The 12,201-nt window shown below is 44.7% G+C and overlaps 1 protein-coding gene and 1 long non-coding RNA gene across 2 annotated transcripts in view; both read left to right on the forward strand.

Moving 5' to 3' along the window:
• LOC105385038 (protein unc-79 homolog) overlaps positions 1-12,201 on the forward strand; it is a 76,497-nt gene that overhangs the window by 49,460 nt on the left and 14,836 nt on the right. Inside the window, exons 35-47 of the mRNA XM_048622271.1 lie at positions 339-455; positions 1,758-1,890; positions 2,275-2,371; positions 5,080-5,191; positions 5,623-5,709; positions 6,140-6,237; positions 6,565-6,659; positions 7,363-8,040; positions 8,453-8,588; positions 9,055-9,149; positions 9,706-9,811; positions 10,114-10,232; positions 10,607-10,720. Coding sequence (XP_048478228.1) covers positions 339-455; positions 1,758-1,890; positions 2,275-2,371; positions 5,080-5,191; positions 5,623-5,709; positions 6,140-6,237; positions 6,565-6,659; positions 7,363-8,040; positions 8,453-8,588; positions 9,055-9,149; positions 9,706-9,811; positions 10,114-10,232; positions 10,607-10,720 — 1,987 coding nt within the window. The remainder of the gene's footprint in view (positions 1-338; positions 456-1,757; positions 1,891-2,274; positions 2,372-5,079; positions 5,192-5,622; positions 5,710-6,139; positions 6,238-6,564; positions 6,660-7,362; positions 8,041-8,452; positions 8,589-9,054; positions 9,150-9,705; positions 9,812-10,113; positions 10,233-10,606; positions 10,721-12,201) is intronic.
• LOC125488710 lies at positions 11,374-12,192 on the forward strand. The gene is made up of 2 exons (XR_007266431.1): positions 11,374-11,676; positions 11,989-12,192. It is a non-coding gene; the product is annotated as an uncharacterized LOC125488710 (long non-coding RNA).

Consider the following 12,201-nt stretch of genomic DNA (forward strand, 5'->3'; position numbering starts at 1 on the left):
CGTACTATTTCGTTCACTCGACGGTTAAAAAAATTTCGAGAAACCTAGAGCTCTTTTGTACCTTGTCAAACTAACAAACCGCCTAGACATTCTTTCAAAGATTGACAGTTGGTTAGTTTGACAAAACACAAAAGTGTAATCGAAGCCAATTTCAGGATTTATCAAGTTGTTTTACTGAACTGTACTCCTGTATTCGAACGGCAGATCGGACCTGGATACTGATTCAACCATTTTTGCTCAAGAATTACTGCCTTTATGATGAGAGCCTTCATTATGTAACCATTTATCGTACACCTTTGATTCATAATGATTTTTTAACCCCACTCTGTATATTCCAGTACTGCAGCGGCGGCGTGGCGGGTGCGGCCGCGGCGCCCGTGACCCACTCGCTGCACGCTCTAGAGCCGCACGTGAGGCGGCACTGGCTGATGGCCTTACTCGTCTTCTTGTATAAAGTAAGTCACTTTTTGTGTCTTAGTTTTTAATAAATTGTATGTGTGTTATTCTGTTGGTGGAACAATAAATAAATAAATAAAGTAAGTCAACTACAGTAAAAAAAATAACGAACGAGTTCTAAGTACCTATGTCTTTTGCACATTTCCGATATTGACAGAGAGAGATGAGTCATTGCTAGGACATATTGGGATAAATAACGTGGAGCAATAGCAACGCATAAACACAATTTCGGTACTCGTTTGTTCAAAAAATATAGACCATAATAATTATGTTCTGAGGGGGGTTCAAGCTCCGTGACTCTCTCGAGTGAAAGCTTTGTACATGTCCCCCCAAATTTAGCTCATCCAGCCTAGCTCCCGTGTAAATTAACACAGCATACCTGGATGTTGCCAATATTATCAAGTAGATTTTCCTGTGAGCTTTTCTTTTTCTTTTTACTCCCCACCTGGAGTCCCTTGGGCCTATGCATTTAAAAAAATTCCCATGTCTGTAATAACTTAACGTTTTCGTAAAAGCGCATAAACGGTCGAGAATGACCAAGGACTTTGTATCAATCAATAGAAACCAATTGTGACAGATCGACACGTCTTCTGTAACATTATATATGTCGCAGGCAACTGGTTTAATCTCCTGTTTGATTGAACCACTAGCCCGTTCATTGGATGGCGCAGTTCAGTTGTATGACTAGGCCGAACGTTGATTGTACAAGCGTCACAAAACGTCCAACTAGTTAGCTGACTTAAAATCAGTCAGGTGGTGAATAAAACAAATATGGCGTCTAACAGCTAACAGCTGACACAAAAAGCACCTATATTGTTAGTTTTTTGCAAATAAATTAGCTTTAAAGTGCGTTATTTGTGTTAAAATAGTGTGACAACATGGATTTACCTATTATTACGCCGCGGGCGGATAGTTTCAAAGAAAAAAAAAGGCGAAACTGGATAATTATGAACAACAATATGAAGGTACATTTATTGTTATTGTTTAGTTAATTTGTGAGATAAGAGCTTTGTAACATAGTCTTTTTGTTGACTCTTGTCTGGTGATGTTCACCCTGACCAGACATTACAAAGTTGCTATACTATATCCCATTCAACGACTCCGCTGAATGACGTTCAGTCAAGACGTCGAACGTTACAATCAACGACTTGACGAGTTGTCCTTTAGTCATACAACTGAATAGCGCCATCCAATGAACGGGCTAGTGGTTCAATCAAACAGGAGATTAAACCAGTTGCCTGCGACATATATAGCACCTTTAGATATCAAATCTTACACTAATTATGTATTCACTTCCACAGTACCACTACGACAGCGGCCCACTATGCGCATTAGTCCAGTCTCTAGTGCGCATAGTAGTGAACACCATCGAGGCGCAGTACCACCAGTGCAAGCGCATCCCGCCCATGATCGTCATGCCTTCCCGCGCCAGAGGTATGTATGTTTACTCTGTATAAAGGAAAATGCAAAAAAACTATATTTTAACAAATATAACGTGATAGCTGTTCCCGCGAGCTTCGCTTCGCCTAAACAAAAATCCCGTGGAAATACTGGAATAAAAAGTATCCTATGTGTTAGTCCAGGGTGTCAGCTAACTCCATTCCTATTTTCGTTAAAATCTATTCAGCCGTTTTGACGTGAAGAAGTAACAAACATACGTACATACTCACAAATTTTCGCATTTATGATATTAGTAGGATAAAAGGATTTTATCAAACCCCTTTGGGTGTTATAAAATAAGACTGACACCCTTACAACTTGCTCTTTTTCTAAGACCCTATATTTCTCTTCTTCAACCCGCTGTTTATGTCTACACAGATCTGTCCCAGCCGTCCCTGAAGACCGACGGCGCGGAGGCGTGCCACAAGTCGCCCGCCACCATGCACACGCACTGGGAGGAGCCCAACACACACGAGTGAGTCACTAGTGAGTCACTAGTATAGTCACTGAAGACTGACGGCGCGGAGGCGTGCCACAAGGCACTGGGAGGAGCCCAACACACACGAGTGAGTCACTAGTGAGTCACTAGTATAGTCACTGAAGACTGACGGCGCGGAGGCGTGCCACAAGGCACTGGGAGGAGCCCAACACACACGAGTGAGTCACTAGTGAGTCACTAGTATAGTCACTGAAGACTGACGGCGCGGAGGCGTGCCACAAGGCACTGGGAGGAGCCCAACACACACGAGTGAGTCACTAGTGAGTCACTAGTATAGTCACTGAAGACTGACGGCGCGGAGGCGTGCCACAAGGCACTGGGAGGAGCCCAACACACACGAGTGAGTCACTAGTGAGTCACTAGTATAGTCACTGAAGACTGACGGCGCGGAGGCGTGCCACAAGGCACTGGGAGGAGCCCAACACACACGAGTGAGTCACTAGTGAGTCACTAGTATAGTCACTGAAGACTGACGGCGCGGAGGCGTGCCACAAGGCACTGGGAGGAGCCCAACACACACGAGTGAGTCACTAGTGAGTCACTAGTATAGTCACTGAAGACTGACGGCGCGGAGGCGTGCCACAAGGCACTGGGAGGAGCCCAACACACACGAGTGAGTCACTAGTGAGTCACTAGTATAGTCACTGAAGACTGACGGCGCGGAGGCGTGCCACAAGGCACTGGGAGGAGCCCAACACACACGAGTGAGTCACTAGTGAGTCACTAGTATAGTCACTGAAGACTGACGGCGCGGAGGCGTGCCACAAGGCACTGGGAGGAGCCCAACACACACGAGTGAGTCACTAGTGAGTCACTAGTATAGTCACTGAAGACTGACGGCGCGGAGGCGTGCCACAAGGCACTGGGAGGAGCCCAACACACACGAGTGAGTCACTAGTGAGTCACTAGTATAGTCACTGAAGACTGACGGCGCGGAGGCGTGCCACAAGGCACTGGGAGGAGCCCAACACACACGAGTGAGTCACTAGTGAGTCACTAGTATAGTCACTGAAGACTGACGGCGCGGAGGCGTGCCACAAGGCACTGGGAGGAGCCCAACACACACGAGTGAGTCACTAGTGAGTCACTAGTATAGTCACTGAAGACTGACGGCGCGGAGGCGTGCCACAAGGCACTGGGAGGAGCCCAACACACACGAGTGAGTCACTAGTGAGTCACTAGTATAGTCACTGAAGACTGACGGCGCGGAGGCGTGCCACAAGGCACTGGGAGGAGCCCAACACACACGAGTGAGTCACTAGTGAGTCACTAGTATAGTCACTGAAGACTGACGGCGCGGAGGCGTGCCACAAGGCACTGGGAGGAGCCCAACACACACGAGTGAGTCACTAGTGAGTCACTAGTATAGTCACTGAAGACTGACGGCGCGGAGGCGTGCCACAAGGCACTGGGAGGAGCCCAACACACACGAGTGAGTCACTAGTGAGTCACTAGTATAGTCACTGAAGACTGACGGCGCGGAGGCGTGCCACAAGGCACTGGGAGGAGCCCAACACACACGAGTGAGTCACTAGTGAGTCACTAGTATAGTCACTGAAGACTGACGGCGCGGAGGCGTGCCACAAGGCACTGGGAGGAGCCCAACACACACGAGTGAGTCACTAGTGAGTCACTAGTATAGTCACTGAAGACTGACGGCGCGGAGGCGTGCCACAAGGCACTGGGAGGAGCCCAACACACACGAGTGAGTCACTAGTGAGTCACTAGTATAGTCACTGAAGACTGACGGCGCGGAGGCGTGCCACAAGGCACTGGGAGGAGCCCAACACACACGAGTGAGTCACTAGTGAGTCACTAGTATAGTCACTGAAGACTGACGGCGCGGAGGCGTGCCACAAGGCACTGGGAGGAGCCCAACACACACGAGTGAGTCACTAGTGAGTCACTAGTATAGTGCGGACAGTAGAGCGATCCGGAAAAAACGCAGCACATTCTATTCGATAGTCTATTCGAAAGTGCTGTCAACCTGTCAACAACAAAATGGCGGTGTATTGCGGTGTACAGATTTAAGAAAGTTTGACAGCTATCATTCCATAGGTCATTGTCAGAATAATATTATGTACTCTGTGGTCATTCTTTTCGAAACTCATTCGAAAAGTAAAAAGTGTTCGAAAGTGCTGTCAAGTTGACAATAGTCGCACTCGCATTCGATTCTATTCGTTAGCTCGAATTTTCATGATACGGGTACAGATCTGTCCCAGCCGTCAGTGGCCGTCACTGAAGACTGACGGAGCGGAGAGGACAACAAAATTTTAAATAATCTAGTGTATTTTAAAACAAACTTTTTAATTTCGCGTTCGGGTCTTATTTTTAATGGCTTTGAACTTGATTTCATTATTTACAGCTGAAACACGTAGGTAGGTATAGTGGACATGTGTAGAATTAGTTTGGGACTTAACGAAATTCATTTGTTCAAACACCGTTTAACATTTATACAATGTTTTTACTATATTATAATTTGAAGAAGACAGCGAATTTTTCAAGTATCATGTTGCTATCAGTAAAAACTTTATAAGATCTCTTATTTACAATTTTCTTAAATATCTTACTGCATTGTTAGGTAAAACAGCCGATAGTTTTCCGAATATAAATAAATATGTAACACATAATCATGATATATGATGAATATGTTTTAAAATGTGACCTATATTATTGTCCTGCAGGGACCACCGCTTCCAGCAGTGGAGCGTGGACCAGGAGTCCTCAGAGAGCTCGCTCATCGCCATCCCCGAGACCTCCGACAAGTCCGACACCACCGCGCACGCCACGCAACCGGTAACTAACCACACGCCTAGCACGGGGCGCGGGACGAGTACGATAACACGTGGAGAGAGATCTGTCTGTTTCCTACAGAGCCGTCTTTAAGGCTCTTCCAAATTGTACATTGTAAAATATAGCACGACCCCTATAAGACAGCTGTCAAATCCATACATGTATATGTAGTAGGTCTATGACACCAGGCATAAGCATCCATCAATAAAACGTCATAGGAATCTTGCCTATATTTTATTGTATAGTGAGTAGGTATACATCCGTCTTCTGAAGTATCGCTAGTGTGTCCACAGTAACCATATTACGTAACAGAAATGTGTAATGTGGAAATGGAATTACCGCCAACTCTCAATCTCTGAAATTGTAGGATTTATACAATTTCATTTTCGATTATTTAATATACTGTGAATACAATAAACTTGTTTTATCACCAGGGTTCATTCGACGAGCCGTCTCACTACGAGGAACCTCCTAAAATGGAGACCCCGGCGCACACGCCCAACCCGCCACTCAATAAGCTCGTAAGTTATAAATTTATATGTCATATAAATAAATAATACCTCTAATATGTGTGGACATCTCTCACTTATATTTTAGGGCATCTCACTCACTAGACAGAGCCTGTAATATGGGTGCCTGATTGACATACTCGTATCTACAAAAATGCATACGAGTAGATAGATACTCATAATTTAGGTACATAAACTACAACCAAACTCAAAGCATCAATGATCTCTTATGCTGACTTCCTCGGACTTGTGATGCGATTTCCATCGAATTTTATAAATGTGAAAGTTTTAAGTATAAGAGAACGACTAGACCAATTTTTATTAAATTTGGCAACAAGTAAACTGACCATCCTGCATTATCACATAGGCTGCTTTATATACCGGAATTCCGACGCGAAAACAAATTAAATATATAAAAGTAAAATTTATTTGTGTTATCCAGGGTGACGGCTACTTCTCCGCGTCGCAGGCGGGGGCGGCACGCGCGCCGCAGCTGTCTACTAGCTCTTCTGTGTCTATTGGCAGCGACTCTTCTAACCTGTAAGTGTACTAGAATTTGAACCAAATATTTCAAAGTCATTTACCATTATGTATCTGAGTTTTAAATGGATTGTATCTTTCAGTCAACATCAGACACACGAATAAATGCTACGTGGCGTGTAGGGAACCATTCACTATTTTCACTCCAGAGATTTTATTGACAATATTGTGTAACCCTTTTTGGTCAAGTTACGTGATTCCACAGTATAACAGTAGGAGTGCAGTAGTTAGCCGAAACGTTATTATATGACTGGCTTCTAGATGTTTATGGGAATAAATATACACTTGAGTGCCTGATAAAAAATGATTCTATTGGTATATTTTCAGCAAATCGACCCCGATGAGCAGTCAGTCGGTGGAGATGTGGCCCGAGCAGCTGCACGCCGCGCCCCGCGGGCCCAGCAAGCAGAAGCGGATCATCGGTAATTTTTAAGAAAGACAGAAAGATACAAAAAATATAACACAATAACAAAATACAGAAAATTTAAACAAACAAAACAAAGAGAAGTTGCTGTCTAGAGCGTCAAAAAGGCACCAGCTCAGCATGTACTGTGGACAATAAGGCCACAGCGATGGTTTTCAGCTGGCCCTTTATTTACTAAATACACTCACGAGCAATGAAAAAGTTCCAGTGTCAACAGCTCCAAATTACTCCCAAACGGAAAAGGCAAGCCTAATGATGCCGTCTGCAATATTGAAGAACATTAAAATTTAGCAGGCTATACATCCCAGTATGTCTCAGCTCTAGAGTTTTGCATGCTAATAAGAAGCTATATTTTTATTCGCGTTTTGCGGTCTAACTTTAGCTTCATGCTGTGTCCTAAAGTCCGAGCCCACTACCACAGCATAAAATGTATACCATACTGTTCATAATCCTCATTATTGCTGTAAAGGGCTCAGCATATTTTTATTAGTGTGAGTATGTTGTGTGTTGTAAACGTTAATAAATGTTTAATCTATCAACATACGGTTCAATTTTTATTTTATTTATATATTGTAACTTTTATTTGCTTTGTTATTGTAAAAAATTAAATTAAGCTTGCTATCGAAATAGGTAAGTCTGTAATTATAATTTAAGCCTTATGATAGAAATAAATAAAATTTCGTTTTTCCTTGATATTCCAGTGGGCAGCAGCACGTCGCCCGACACGGCGCCGTCGTCCAACGGCGACGGGCACTTCGCGCACTGGCCGCGCGCCAAGTCGCCGCCGCACCGCCACATCAAGAGCCCAGGTACTGTCATACAGGGTGTTCCAGTGGGCAGTGGTACGTCTCCCGACAGCGACGGGCACTTCGCGCACTGGCCGCGCGCCAAGTCGCCGCCGCACCGCCACATCAAGAGCCCAGGTACTGTCATACAGGGTGTTCCAGTGGGCAGTGGTACGTCTCCCGACAGCGACGGGCACTTCGCGCACTGGCCGCGCGCCAAGTCGCCGCCGCACCGCCACATCAAGAGCCCAGGTACTGTCATACAGGGTGTTCCAGTGGGCAGTGGTACGTCTCCCGACAGCGACGGGCACTTCGCGCACTGGCCGCGCGCCAAGTCGCCGCCGCACCGCCACATCAAGAGCCCAGGTACTGTCATACAGGGTGTTCCAGTGGGCAGTGGTACGTCTCCCGACAGCGACGGGCACTTCGCGCACTGGCCGCGCGCCAAGTCGCCGCCGCACCGCCACATCAAGAGCCCAGGTACTGTCATACAGGGTGTTCCAGTGGGCAGTGGTACGTCTCCCGACAGCGACGGGCACTTCGCGCACTGGCCGCGCGCCAAGTCGCCGCCGCACCGCCACATCAAGAGCCCAGGTACTGTTTGTGAATAATAAGGATGAGGGCCCATCGGTGCGTGCGGCGCTTCGTCCCAAAAGAATGGTCATGAAAATATATGGCAGCGATGATGCAATGTACTAATGGGGCCTCACTGTAACAAAGCGAGGTTTTGTTGTTTATACAAAATGCTCTTCTTATTAGCAACACAAGAAACACAAGGATTTGTCAACGCGGAGATATGAAAAGCCCATGAAATAGCTGGGTAGCCCAGGTTGACCAGTAGTGACCACCAGGCAAAGCGATAAAATGTATGAAACTACATCCTTTTCTGTTGAGTGTGTCATTAAATTGCATTGTTATAGGCAGGGCAGTCACAATAACCTCCATTACCACCAACTTTTCCTCTACAACCCAAGATAACTACATCTAAAACCACCATTTATTTCAGTGGGAGCCCTGACCGGAGTAGCCTACGCGTCGCCCGAGTCTCCCCTATCCAAGATGGAGGTATCCTGGTGGAAGGAACCCGCCAGTAATAGGACACCTCACCTTGCCGAGCCGTTCAACATACCGCCCACTGAGAGGTCAGTTGTCCTTACATTGACAAAGGTGAAACGACCGAATGGGGTAGTGGTTAGTGACCCTGACTACTGAGCCGATGGTCCCGGGTTCGATTCCCGGCTGGGGCAGATATTTGTTTAAACACAGATATCTGTTCTCGGGTCTTGGATGTGCCCGTAAAATGGCAATAGGCCCGCCCCCCCCTATTACATTGGGACTAACATGACACTCTGGCCATCCCGCAAGGGACTACATTAGTACAAGGCGTGAGTGCGTGTTTTTTTTTTTTATAAAATGAAAATAGGCCTCCCCCGAACAGTCCCCGTCACATCACTGTTCTCGACCTTGCTATATCAGGTCTGTATATCTAAGTATCTATGTCAGTGATATCGCTTATGCAGAATATACCTTCGCAATCCCAGCGAAATAGATATTTAAATTGATCGATTCGATTCATTGATTCATTCTATTCGATTGTTTGTGTCGCAGACTGCTGCCGATCGGTCCGAAGCCCAACATGGAGCAGTACCCCGTGTTCAACGCACTCGTCGACCGAGTCAGGGAGGCACTGAGTCTACCGCCAGGTAACTACTACATCATCAGCCAATAATCATCCACTGCTGGACATAGGCCTCTCCCAAGGAGCGCCACACTCGGTCCTCGGCCGTCCTCATCAAGCCACTACCGGCAACCAGCCTAAAGTTGTCGGTCCACACTACATCATTATAGAGATAAACAGTGTAATCATCAACATCAGCCAACCCGAATGAAGCCTCTTCGAGTGACGTATCGTCTTGTTTTTAATACATGACATATTATACATTTGACGCACCCTGATCACTAAACTACGTTAATTTGACTGGTTAATACTTTCACCGCAGTGACAAACTTTAACCAGATCTAGTGTTTGCCACCAACACGCTAAGAGCCTACAATCGTCCAGCTGGAAAGAAGCGTCATCCATACACCGGTACTCGGCCAAATTCTTAATTCTAAAGGATATAATAATTGAATTCTTGAGTAATCAGCTGCAAAAATAGGCTGAAGATGACCGCCTGAGTATTTCGGCTTACTAATACTATACCACTTATTGAACACCCTGTATAATAATGAATTAACTATGTATTGTATATTTCACAGATGAGTCAACAGACAAGACGGACACGGACAGCCGCTCTGAATCCGAGGCCGCCGCGCGCCCGCACGACCTCGCCAGCAAACTGGCCTCCGAACCACCTAAAATAGGGTAATGTATACTAATTCTGCACTATTGTCATTTTATAAATATTTGAAGTGGCTAAACTGTTTACAGTATGTGAGTTGAATGTATTCTCAATCATCTTGCAATTTGCCAACTTTTGTACGAAAATAAAAAAGGTGTGTTTTTGTGAATGGCCCGCTTAAGCCTATTTACTTCTTGGTTTTTGTAGGTTGATCGAGAATCGAGAGTGCTTTTAGGTACATTTATTTAATCAGTGTAGCTTGGGGCATGTAGAAATCTTGCTTTATATAGGCTTTTTTAAAAATAATAAAACTTCATATGACCAGGTCCCGAGGCACATCTCCACGTCGTTTGGCCCGTCAAGCAGCACAACTAGGGTCCCCACCGGACTTAGAGATTGACCCGCCCGCCGCGGCCGCCAAACAACCGCCGGACGCCGTCAATGGTAAACTTTTTATTTAAATTGTTATTTAAAATTAAATTATTACAATCAGTTGGAATTAATTTTAAAAGCATTGTCTACCAGTAAACCTGCATGAGGCTTAAATGTCGCGAAAGCCTAGTTTACAGCAAGGTAAAAGGCGGTCGGTACACGTTACGTTTATGTTTCCTTTAGGGAGCAGAATGCTAACTAAGATTAAGCAAGGGTAAGCAGAATTTAGTGGAGCTTCAGGAAAATTATCCAGCAGTGAGCAATTGGCTTGTGATAATTTTAAAATCGAGACCCCACAGTACCTCAGAGCTTATCTTTCTCTGTTATAATTCTAAACTATCCCCTATAATCCCATCTAACTATAACACTCTGTACACCCCTTCCAGAGCCCACCCCGGGCGTGCTGGGCGGCGGCTGGTGGGAGGACAGCACGCGCGCCGGGCGCCGCGCCGCCCACGCCGCCCCGCAGCCCGCGCCCACCACCAACATGTGCTACCGCTGTGAGTTGTACACATAGTAGCACCCTGTATACACTTCCAGAGCCGCCCCAGGAGTGCTGGGCGCCGCGCCGCCCACGCCGCGCCGCAGCCCGCGCCCACCACCAACATGTGCTACCGCTGTGAGTTGTACACATAGTAGAACCGACCCCGGCAGTGATGGCAAACTTGTGAAACCAGTTGCCAAGCCAAAGTCGCTATCAGTTGTAGACATACCTAATTATGACCCTAACTGGAACAATTCCGCAACGGGGTTTTTCGTCTAAAATTTAGTCGAAAATATTGCAGTACATCCGTAGAATTATAGTAAGACCATCTATTGATAAATAAGAATAATTTAAAGCTTCACCAATCACCACTGAATGCGTGTATAACTATTTTAACTATGCATCAGTCCCCATACGTATCTGGTTGCTTTTTCCACCATACTCTTATCAATAACGTTGTGCGGCAGGCATTGAGTATGAATGGTATGGAGACGAAATAGGCAGACGTTCCCCTCTGGCGGGGTGGTAGGCCAAAAAGGCCCACCGATTTATAAAAACTACTTGCAGTCTCAATTTTCACTAGACTCCAGTCTGGCGAAAGACAGTCTGGAAAAAAATAAATATGGAACGCGTACGAAAAATAATGGCGACCACCGCTCACAGAGTACTTTTTACGCTATCATAGACATCTTTCGCTTTTGTCATCTGTCAGTGTCAGTCAGTCAATCGTTTAGTTTGAAAAATAATTTTAAATCATAAATAAATTAAGATTTAACAGTTATTTATATATTATTATTACTGTGGATAAGTGCAGTGTTTGTGTGGAGGTACCTAACTATTAGTGTTGCTTGATATTATTGATAATAATTATGTTTTATAAAACTTGTGAAATATGTGTTAAGAGCCGCAAGCCGGTCGTATAGATGGCCAAAAGAGAATTTTCATGGCCAAATTTCCACTGGATGAGGAAAGGTAAGCTACAATTAAAGGCTAAAGCATAGGATTTAGATTATTTATATGTATAAAAAAGTTAAAGTCTAATAAAATAACTGGAGGGTCAGCACAACCAACAATAGTGCATGAATGTTTTTTTTATCGATATCGATATTTTTATTTATCATTAGTACGCACAGCTCATCAATCAGAACAACTTTTGTCTACTAGTTTTGGAAATTAGCGAAAATCAAATTCGGATCTCCATACAAAAATTACCAGTGACTTTTATTATACCTACTTAAATAATATTTAATTGTTTAATAATAATTATAAAAATGTTGTTTGCAGATGTAAACAGTGGGTTAAGATGACCGGTAAGGAGGATCTGGTTTATGTGCCTATTGAAAAACTACATCAACTTAAACGAATTTGTGGCAATCATTTTCTACCACAACATTTTAAGAACACAATTGAAAAAAAAAAAACAATTCCATGTGTGGGACTTACTGCAGACACTTTATTTTATAATAAATAAATATAATTATATTTTTCCACTTTTAT

Source organism: Plutella xylostella, chromosome 7, assembly GCF_932276165.1.
Source record: "Plutella xylostella chromosome 7, ilPluXylo3.1, whole genome shotgun sequence".
NCBI lineage: Eukaryota > Metazoa > Arthropoda > Insecta > Lepidoptera > Plutellidae > Plutella > Plutella xylostella.